Consider the following 12,014-nt stretch of genomic DNA (forward strand, 5'->3'; position numbering starts at 1 on the left):
TTTTTTTCCTTGATCCTTTTTTGTAGTTAAGTTAGGAATACTAGACATTCATGGGGATTCAGTGTGATAAGATTTAAAAACAGAACTTATGACCAGGATAAACTCTTCTTACATTATGTCACTGAATAACTACTCCTTAATTCTATCACAAAACACCATTTAGATGATGATGTGAGTAGACATCATATTAAAAGAAATAAATCCAAAGTACTTTGACTTTGACAAAATACAAAATCCTGTTCCCTTTGAAGTTTTATGACAGTCCAATCATGTTTGTCACAGTTGCATGGATACTTCTTAGGAAATAAGGTGGTGTTAAGACAATTTTGTATTAATTAAAGCAGCTTGTATTGGAACTTGTTAGAGTTTCCCCGCACATGCCATTAGTGATCTTAGGTTAGGAGAGTTACATTGTCTGTATAGACTGCCATTAAGTGGACTTCTGGGCAGTCTGATGTGAGATACCTTTTTCCCTCACAATTCAATTGCAAGCATTTCCTATTTCCCTCATGTCCTAGTTTCATCAAGGACCCTAATGTTATTTGGTACCGTCTTACATCATTTTTAGGGGTGGAGAGAAAGGGGCCCTGGCTTCCAGTCAAAAAAGCATGGCAGGAGAGGTCATCATCACAGCGTCCAGGGTGAACATTTTTGCATGTGAATCACCCTCTGTCTTGTATACTTTTGTTATTAATATTGTTGCCATTACTGTTCATTTTCTTATCTCATTGCTGTTTCCAGTAAACTGTTCATATCTCAACCTGTGATCTTCATTTTTGACGTCTGAGATTCTCAACTCCATCAGCGGGAAGTGAGAGGGAAAGGAGGAACAAGACAGCAATGTGTCATTTGTGAGAGTCTTGGTGAGGGGCACCAAACTGGGGAATACTATTCCTAAATCTCACTCAAAGTGGGCTCTTCCTCACAGGACTCTGGTGGAGGTGCAGAGTTTTTAGAAATGTTTAGGTACTTACAGTTAGAGGCCACTCGTGTTATTTCCTGCCTGCTGGGAAACCAGGCAAGTTGGAAAATTTTATTTTCATAAAAATCTCATGTTTTTTCCCTTCATCCTAATGAAACAAGCAGGTAAACAACATCGTAGGCTTGTTCATGGAAGAGAAAAAGAAAATCCTACCACTCATCTCTTCCTATGCAACTTCTTGAACACAGTTAACAATACTGATCATACAGATACGTGGTTCAGATATTGAAGATCATCTGGATTTGTAACTGAAAGGATTAGAGGTGTACTTATATGGGAATTCAGTGTGTTTTAAAGAAGCCAGCTGAAACTAAAGCACCCATTCAATACACTTAGCACTTCAGTATTGCAACTCAGCTTTCTCTGTAGAAGCCATAGTCCCAAATGGGTTCACAGAAATTATGAGTACGCTGCCTGGAGACCATGTTTATCCTAAAAGGTCAGGAAAAATAATAAAGCTGAGCAGTTGGGGCAGTAAATATTGATGGATTTGTTCATGTTCAGATAACAAAAGCCTACGAATACTAGAATATTCTGCTGTTTTAGATATTTGGTTTTTATGATTATTAAGGGTATGTTCCAGCAGTCCTCTGTTGTACATTTTTTGTAAGATTTGCTTTCATGTCCAAAATTTTAGAAAACACATTGCTTTAAAAATTAGCCCGATATATTGAATATCTCTTCCTTTGTTTCAATTTATTTTGTGTTTAAATTTAAAACTCATGAAGTACAGTAACCTTGTAAGATTGTACCTTTTGTATAACCTATTCAGGATAAGCAGCTTTTCTGCACTGCATTACTTTTTTACCCATATGTAAGTTTTTGTATCTGTCAACTTCCTCAGTTTCAGGTACTTTTTAGTTTAAAAATTGCTATTCAAGAGAACAGGAATAAAACTTTCTGATGTCATAGCTATATACCCCTAGTGTTCCCTGTGTGTTTATGCAGTTTTTGCTCTAGCAGCTGTTGATGTCCAAAAGGTTGCAGGCATTTGTCCACTGTTTCATGATGTGTGATACTCTGTTGTTTCACACAGTAGATGTTTGTGATTCTATAATAAATTCCATGTCTGATGCCATACAGCATTTTAAGCTCTTTGTTCACATCGTGTCCATCTTCCTTATTCACCCATTTTTAATTGTTTGGGGTTGCTTCTTCAGCTTTTCCATTGTGCTTCAACAATAATTCTTTTATCTGTTTGCATACTATGTTTGATGAAATTACAGGACACAGAGTTACTTCCTCCTTGCACTTGGTAGTTAGTTAAAACAGTTTTATTTCCTTCTTGCAGCCCATTACTTGGGTAGATATTCATTCCAGGCTTCTTTAACTGGAATATTTCAAATGTTGTAGTACCTAATGATAAAGAAAATAATATATTTTCCTGATGGACTGCTGTTGTTTCAGTTTCAGTATGTTCTGACAACATACTTTAAAATCATGAAGCAGACTGATACCAAACATGACAGTTAGGGAAGGAAGGTGGCTGGCTCTGTCTTTGCAATGTTCATGCTAAAGTAATTTTTAAAAATCAGATAAAATACTAATTAGAATTACTTTTTCCTGCAGTTGCATGAAGGCAGACCCAAGTATAGCATGGCTAGAAGTTATGATGCTTTCTAATATTGACTGTATCAATGGGTGGCAAAACAGGATCATAACAATTGAGTAGCTCATCACTTCAAAAATTGTTTTGTTTTTTCCCAAGCACCTTATAAGAAACAAGGAGATGTGAAATATATATGTTACTATCAATAAACATTCAGCAAGCTATTCATTAGGAAAAAGTTAAGACAAAAAACTGTATTAAAATAAAAATTTATATTAAAAACTAATAAGATAACAATATTCATACCTAGAATAAAACAATAGCATTGAACTGGAAAAGTAAGACTTGAGAATTTGTAGCTGATACAAAGTTAGTATAAGTGGGGAAGACTTGAATGCAGGTTAGCATTCTCTCATCAGAATATTATCTGCTGGCTATGGCAAAACATGACAGTAAATGGAAATTTAAGTTTCACAGTAAGTAGGGTTTTGTTTTTTTTACATTGAATGATTGATTTATTTTTTGAACAACAACATAGAAAAAGGAAATTCTGAGTTGTCATGCCACTGTGTATCTTTAGTCTTCACTGAGGCCTCTATACAACTTCCTGTGTACTTTGCCAACTTTCAGATTACTTTCAAAAAATGTTTTAGTGAAACATTTTACAATGACATGGTATTGTGTCGCTAACTACCAACAAATGTAACAAATACTTGTTTAAGGCTTCTTAATGTATTTCTGCTTTATCTCACTGTCTTAGAAAAAATGTTCACTTTTATGAAAGTTTGCTTTAGCTTCAGTGGGTTATGATTATTCATTGCAGGTAGCATCAGGTTGCAAAAGTAAAGAATATCCCCAAGTGGACAACACCTTACATGATCTATTAATTTTTTCTTGGGATGGCATACTCTGCAAACAAAGGAAAAAGTAGTAACTTAGAAGTAGTAAAATGAAAACTGAGACTCCAAGCTGTTTGGAGTGGAATCTGTGCAATGTGGTTGTTTACTTTTTTGCTTAAATGCCCTTTGTAAAGGAGTGACATTTTAAATTGTTTTCTCAGCGACAAAGTCCTAATTTGCATGTGGTCATTTTTCAGGATAGGAGCACTTAGCACTAGCAATCTGAATTTTATCTAATTTGTCTCAAAAGTCCTTAAGAGTAATATCTGCTTAAGGGGAAGCTAAGTTTATGCCCTGCAGCCACTGTCTTGCAGGCAGATTGGAGACCAGACAAGTATAACAGGATATTTGTACAATCAGCCTTCTGTTACCCATCTTAATAAAAGAATATAAAGCTTCCGAAAATTGACATTGAGTTGTTTGAGCATGTCAAGGGCAACCAGGCTGATGAAGGATCTGGAATGTAAATCCTATGAGAAGCAGCCAATGAAGCTGGGGTTGTTTAGTCTGGGGGAAAAGAAGGCTCAGGAGTGACCTTATTGCTCATTACCTGAAAGAAGGTAGTGGCTGGGGATTGGTTTCTTGTCCAGTCAGCTAGTGATAGGATGATGTAAAATGACCTCGAGGTGCACTAGGGGAGGTTCAGTTTGGCTATTAGGAGAGAGTGGCTAAGCATTGAAGCAGCTCACCATCCATGGAAGTAATCAAAAAATAAGTAGATGTGGCACTTCTTGATATGGCTTAATGGTCATGGAGATACTTGGTTGAAGATTGGACTTGATCTTGGAGATCTTTTCCAAACTTAATGATTCTTGATTTTACCAAAATGCAACCCCCCTGCCATTGCACAAACTAGGTAGAGTCACCTTGTGACACAAGGATCAGCTTGGACCTCTAATGTAAGGTGTAAAAATTAGGGAGCCAGGTGGTACATGGTATCAGGATCAGTGTGAGCACACACTGAAACACAGAAAGGCCTGGCTAAACATCAGGAAAGGATTTCTCATTGTGAAGGTGACTGAGAAACTAGCACAGGTTGGCCAGAGAGGATGGAGATTCCTGGAAGAATTTGAAAGCGCTTTGGACATGGTCCTGGGCAACCAGCTCTGGGAGAGGTGAGAGTATGCAGCAGGTGGCCTCCAGAGGTCCCTCCCAGCCTCAGCCATTCTGTGGTTTGTGTTTAGAAGCTTTTTTCCGTGTCAGTCTGGAAGGTCCTTAAGGTATGGCAGCACCAGGGAGTGGGGGTCCTACAGTTCATCTGCAGCTTTGAGTCTGGGCTGGGTCTCAGAGCTGCCCTCAGGTGTCCCTTTGTCTTAGCTAACAAGGCTGAATGAGTTACACTGATTATGTAAGAATCAGGCTAGCTACACAGAGCCATTTCAGATTTCTTAAACTCTGGCATTGTTAATTTTTAACCTAGACAAATCAGTCAGTGATACGTTGGCATTTCTGGATTTTATGTGTAGTCTAAGTGAATTTTTTTTTTTTTTTGAGTTAAATGGAATTGAAGAATTCAGTAGTTTATGAAGTCCAAGTTATATTTTGTTCCTGGTATAGTTCCTTTTGTTAAAATGTCATTATTGTTTACTTTGCTGGTTTGATTTTTACCATTCTAAGCACCTTCCCAACACCACTGCATAATTAAACTTCATTATTCTGTTGCCAGTATGTTAAGGAACTGATTTTTGGAATTACATGAGTACAATTATTTTTTCTAGTCAAATTCTTCAGCATTTTAATGATTCTGATTGCCATCTCTGTATAGGGGTTATTTTCTTAAAATGTTAACTGTGTACAATTATACTAAATTAAGGTGACCTCACAAAATAGAAAAGGAATGGACATGAGTTACTTTGTATTATGCAAGACAATATAATTGTGATGTGATTTTCATTATATCATCTTGTCCAGAAGAACAAACATCTGCCTGAGAATTTAAGTACTTTGCTGGATGTCAGCTTCTATCCAATAGATAGTTTATTCTAGTTAAAAAATATATAATGGTAGAAATAACCAAAAGAAGCTTATTCTGTTGAACGACAGTTTATGTCATCATAGACAATCTATTAAATCTGTTCCAACGTATCAGTTTATGATGCACTTGCTTTTATGCATTAGCAGTGTTTTAAGAAATTTTGATTAATTCTTATAACTTAGTACTTTCTAAGCATATTTTTAAGGTATAAGTAAACCGTAAAAGAATTGCTACCCTCTATCTTGCTTCTGCTTTAGAACAAAGCTAAAAACAATCTCTAGAACTTGTTTCAGAGCTTTCAGCTAGAAGCAATGCAAAACGTGCCAGCAATGACATATATTTAATTGTTAAAAATTTTTTAAAATTCATATGCTGTGTTAGATTTCATTAATGGGGATTCTTCCATCATTCTCTAATTGCACAAACATTTGTGCCAAGATCAAAAAATAAGTAGCAGAGGGCTGGGAAGGGGTAGACCCAGTGAAAAATCTGCTTCTGGTGCTAGTGCAGGTCTATGTCAGCATAGGTGAATTATGTCTCTCACCCAAATCTGAAAGAATTTTAATCATTGGGTAATCCCACATAGAAAGTAGATTTTTTGTTAAGATAGATTTGTATCCTTCTGTTAGCCAAACTAAGAACTGATTGTTAGGAGCATTTTCAAAGCCTGTTATTTGCTTCAGCTATCATGTGACTTAAAGAGCTAACCTTTTAAGTCGGGACATTCATAAGGTTCATGCCCTGCAAGCTGAGTGCTTAAGGGGCTGAGGTGCAAGAAGGGTCACAACTTTTTCTGGGGACCTGAGGCAACTGTTTTAAGTCCTATTTCAATGAATGGATATGCAAAATCTGTATCCAGAGGGAATATCAACGAGTCCAGTCAAAGGAATTAACAGCAGAAAATCTAAAAGTTTGTAGACCTAACCAGTTGTGATTCCAGCAGAGAAGTTGGGCAATTTTCCCATGCCGGAAAGCTCTAAGTAGAGGGCAAGAAGTTTAGATAGATACTATAACTAGCTGGAATCACCAAGGTTTATATTTTATGCTTTGTAAAATACTGATCCCTTTTCCTTTTGATTTTGTATGTCAATTCAGCTGATTGAATAGAACTTCACCTGTGTTTGGGAAAAACAGCTTTATATTAAAAGCTTCCATGCCATGTGGATTTCAGGGTGCTGATCAAGTTACCTTGTCCTTCCTCTTTCTGTCATGTGCTCTGAAGAGAAAAAGGAAAACAAATTTAAAAAGAGTAGCTAAGCACTGGAATATTTTACTGATCTGGTACTTTGGTCCATTCTTTGATACTTTGATACTATTTTGTTAGTTCTTCTGTTGAATGAATCATACAAACTCCTTAGTCTTAGAGACCATTGACAGTAAAATTTAAATTCTTCAGGCTATTTTCAAACCTTGTTTAAATTAGGATTTAGTTGAGGAGGCAGAAGCCAGACCAGGAAACTGGAAACACACTTTTGGATGAATTTTGATTTGAAAGCAGATAGAAGTGGAACTTTGATCATCTAAGAACAGGCTCCAGTCGCTTGTTTAGGAGGGCTGTAGCTTCAGCCTAACAATAGACCTCTTAAGGTCTCTTGAAGCTTTACACCGGTGTTTTGAAGGGGTTTCTCTTTCGTCATCTGGCCAAGTGCAGTCATGGTACAGATTGAAGGGAATCATAGCATTAGAGGTCCTAGAGTTGTGTTTGGTAAATCTATGCCATCACTAAACCTGTGTGATCAGTGCCTGGCCTCATTTTTTTCACTGCCAATTTAAATTTCTCTGGCTTTCAGTTTCATGCTCTCAGCCTTTGGATTTTGTTACATTCTCGCTAATTGGCAGAGCTATCCTGTATCTCATTCACAGTATTCTGTACTTAAACTCTGTAATTAATCTTTGTATGATAGAATTAAGAGAGAGAGAGAGTTTCTATCTTGCTGTTTGGTACTTTCTGAGATCTTAATTTGTATTTGTGGTTGCTATTTTAACCAATTAGACTGTGTGTAGTGATTGTATGTTTGAAGTTCCATTTATATCACTATATTTGATGCATGTTGTTTTAGAATTCAGGTGAGGGGGTGTTTGTGCATGCCATGTGCATGTCATATAATATCCTATCAATTCCACATGTATCTGCAAAATTAAGCAAAAATGGTTTCCTTTTGTTATTTCAGACTGTCATATCTTTTCCCATATTTTCCCTTCTCAGCATGGAAGACTTGTGCTTTATCCTCTTCTCTCAGAAACACCATGGAAAATCAGATCATGTGGTGTTAGAAAAAAATGCTAATTACTGTGTTCAGATTTTCTTTTCCATCACCACTGTAAATGCTCATTTATTTGAGACCCTACCCCTGCATTCTGGACCCAGTGGTGTTGTATGAAATTTTCTATGCTGAAGATGGCACATTGTTTTCTGACTCTAAGGGAATGTACTTTTTTTATTTCTACAGAATACCAAGCTGCTATTCTGCACTTAAAGAGGGAACACAAAGAAGAAATTGAAACATTAAAGGTATACTTTTGTAATTATTTACTTTCTTTCCCTGACTAGTGCACTCTACAGATTTAAGTGGTGTAAACATACACTTTCTATCAAATATTAAGAATTTAATTCTTTATTTCTAGAAGCTGTTTTCAGTTGACTGCCAGCTCAGCTGAAATTAATTTGGTTAAGATCTATACCTGCACTCATAAATGATGTCCAAAATTAGTTTTATTTGTTTCCTCTTTGTAGTTCTCCTTATTGTTCTATTAAATTCTTCCCACTAACACAGCAGTGCAGTGTTTTTGCATAGGCGCTGTGTACTCTTTCTCAGTGGAACATACTTCTGTAGAAGCAGTTGTCTCCTCTTGGAGTGTAAACTTGACTAACTAGCTATCAAAATCAGAAATAACACAGTTTAATATTAGAACTCACTTTCCCTTTGCTGTGGTAAATAAAGTGGAATATTACAACAAACTGTTTTTATCATAAAAGCAGGAACTTAAATGTCAGTATAACTGAATTTGGTGATCACCCTTAGTTAAAATTAACAGCATCTTGCTTTTCTCACCAGTTGTGATATGTTCTTAAAATGCACTGTGTTCTAAGACAGATTCATATGCTAAATCATTAGTATACAGGTCATCAATTACAAAACATTCAGTATTTCCTTTGTCATCATTAAGGCAAGTAGAATGGAAAATAAACAGATTTATTAACACAGGAATTCTGGTAATCCAGTACATTGATACATTAACTCTGTCATTAGGCAGATCACATTGTATAATGCGAAGTATTGAAATATACATTAAAAAATTTCAGTGGGAACATATAATGGTGGAGTAAAATTGTGTCATGGTTTCATATAATAATTTGTTGCATTTTATTCAGTAAGGGTATAACAGAAAAATATTATGGTAGATATCCCAACTATTGGAGATTTTTGAGTTAAATCTGATTTTGTGCTATGCACTGAAGGAACCTACAGACAGGAATTTCTTTGAACCTACTCTTTTGCAAGGTGATCCAAATCCTGTGTCTGGTGTCTGTGAAGAGGGTTTGACGATCATACTTTCTCTGCAAAAGGTTAGGAGTGAAACCCTTAGTCTTTGTTAGTCCTAAAAGGCCTAGAAAAAATGTTAAGAAGTTCTGGAAGGTATATGTATATATAAAAAAAAAGTTCTCAAAATATTGTTCTCAAAATACTATTAAACTGTCTGCTGAAGGTGAAAATAAGCAACATTATCTAGACTCTGTCCCTTGAAACCTGTATATAGTGGCTTATAAATGAGTCGTATGTTTATTCTTTAGCATTACAAAGTGCCCTATACTTTGGTACTGTTTATTTTTGTAGGCTTTTTGATTTCTTGAGTATGTGAACAGGAATTCCAGATTGGTTTTAATTCTTCAATATTAGTTATCACTGTGTTAATTCCCTATAAACTTCATACAGAATACCCAGAGTACAGCCAGGGTTTTACCCATACCACTAGTTTGAAGGGGTTGGTGCTAAATCAGTGAGACTGAAGTTGAAGTGAATGTAGCAGTCTTGAAAGATGCACAACAATCACTGGGTAGGGAGGGCACTCTATTTTACTTTGTCATCTTTGCTATCACCAAAACTTGAAGCTTTGTTCCTTTTTTTGATGTTACTTGAAATTGGTTTTTGTCATGCAGTATGTATACTTACTAAGATTGCAACATGTATTACACCAAATCAATTACTGATGAATCTGTACATTCTCTTATTGCATAACAATCTGCATAATACATAACTCTTGAAGGGTTAATTAATGTATATAATTAAACTGAATCATCCACATGAAATTAATGTCTAAAAAGGGTAATGCTGTTGCTTCATTCAAAGAGTTTCTTGAAATTTTCACTTAATATTTACAAAATACTGAATAATATATTTTAAAAACATGGAGCTGTTCTGTATTTAAGTGTATTGCTTTCCCTGCTCTTGCCACTAGATGTCAGATGAGTCTTTCAGAAAAAGTTCCCAAAAACATGTTCATGTTTCATACTTCCTTCTAAACTGAGTATAGTGACATCCTGCCCACTGTTTGTGTATCTGTTTTAGTTTTAGGTCAGAAATTATCTTGCACATTGTGAAACTAGAATTGAAGTTGTGCAATCAATAAGTCACCTTCATAGTGTTTGCCCAGCAGAACCAAATCTTGAGTATCTAATAACCAACTAAGTAGATGACAACAACATAAATCAAAATAATGTAAATGGACTCCTGACTTCTGAAAGAAAGGAATTTACTTTAAGTCAGTATCTTGTCTGCGGTGCTTAATTTTTAACCCAATACATAGCTGCACAAGGGTGCACCATACTTTTTTTTCCTGTAAGTTACATTGATAAAATAAGTAAAAATTTAAGTTTATCCCTAATATCTATTTGTTCCCTTTAGAACAAAGGTACCAAATATCCCATCATCTTTAGTTATTTGGGAGTTCAATACTGCTTTTTCAAGATAGAAGGAAAGTCCTTAGTTCTTCTATAACCCTGTACCCTATGCATGGGTACAGGTTATTTGGCTTCCTCCACCTCCCTAGGTCTTTTATATATTTCCAAACTGAGAATATTAGTATATTCCGGTTTTTATATTACATAATAGTATTACATAATGCATGTCATATAGTGTAAGAAATACTAATAACTATTTGATAAAAAATTAATGCTAGCTTATGAGTTATTCAGTAAACATTATATAATAAAATCCTGGTTTTACATCTCTTAAAATATCTCATGGCAAATTTTAGAAAGAAATACCTGTACAGTTGCATCTATCACAATTATAAATATATTACTGAAACATAAGAAATAGTGAATTGTAATACAGTTGGTATAAAGCTGTCGGTGACATTACGAAAGAGCAAGCTGGCCTTATTTAGAGAAGAATGTATCACGAGGTGTTCATAGTGACCTTTTTGCCCTCCTTGGTAATGTTTGCATTTTTGCTTTTTTGTGAAGGTTCCAAGAGCTGAAATGTAGAAGTGGCTAAAAAGTAATTTCCTTTTCACAGAAGAACTTCCTTAACTTTGAAAACTATTTCATATCATAAATTGAGATTAAAGACCAATGCCTCAAAGTGCCCCAGAAAACATTGAAAAATGTGGAAGAGAAAGGAATGTGAAAGGAAAAGTCAGAGCACCAGTTAACATTATCTGATAATTTAAAGATCATTAATTTTTATTTTGTACTGAGACCACAAAGGCATAAAAACACTTAAGGTTTTATTAAGTAATAAAGCCCTAGCTCTATGATGACCATTTCATTATTTTACAAAGCTGTTTTTTCATGTCTCATACTTCCTAAATCCTTCCTTGTTTCTTTGTCTTTTCACCTTCCCACTTGTTTTCCCCCATGGTCAGTATGCTTCCATTTATGAATGCTTCTATTGTTCTTTAATTATAACATGAGCATAGCAAAAGGTGCTGCTTCTCTTTGCAACATTTTGGAATTTTTAATTCAGCTGTGGGAGGCAGTGGTGAATAGTGTTGAAAGCTTTTGTATGCCAGAATATCAAAATACCTCTTTTTAGAAGTGGGTGATTTCAGTTTTATTTTGGCAATTTAAAATGTCTGAGATAAAGTAAGTTAGAAGTCAAATTTCATTTCAGCTTCAGAGCGTACATCACAAATTGGATGTTTTAACACCAAATCAAAACATTTTACAATATTTTAATTTGCATAAATCATCTTTTTTTATAGGTAGACTTACAACAAACTGGAATCCTTTTGATCAGATTAAATTGAAAGAAATCTGACCTGGATGCTCATGAGGATTTTTATTATTCCTTTCTAGAGAAAAAGACTTTTTTCCCCTTAATTTTGTGTGTGCATATGTGAATTCTTGCATGGAATAGGGACATCGTGATTGTCAGAAGTCACTATGTTTTGAAATCTACTGTTAAGATATGGGGTCCAATGATGAATAGTGTTGAAAGCTTTGATATGCCACAGTAGTTATAAAACCCCAAACTTTTGAATATATGTGGATATATGCTGACTTTTGGTATTAAGATTTTGCTTCAGGATGCTGAGATGATTGTTTTAACTTTTACAAGATGAAACACATCCATAAGGTGGCTGGCTGCTTTGAGTGTTCTCTGT

At 35.2% G+C, this 12,014-nt stretch overlaps 1 protein-coding gene across 1 annotated transcript in view; it reads left to right on the forward strand.

Moving 5' to 3' along the window:
• The window catches only part of FMN1 (formin 1), a 131,132-nt gene that overhangs the window by 15,257 nt on the left and 103,861 nt on the right, over positions 1–12,014 (forward strand). The window contains exon 3 of the mRNA XM_058829352.1: positions 7,856–7,917. Within this exon, the coding sequence (XP_058685335.1) occupies positions 7,856–7,917 (62 nt within the window). The remainder of the gene's footprint in view (positions 1–7,855; positions 7,918–12,014) is intronic.

The sequence above is a fragment of the Poecile atricapillus genome, chromosome 1, assembly GCF_030490865.1.
Source record: "Poecile atricapillus isolate bPoeAtr1 chromosome 1, bPoeAtr1.hap1, whole genome shotgun sequence".
NCBI lineage: Eukaryota > Metazoa > Chordata > Aves > Passeriformes > Paridae > Poecile > Poecile atricapillus.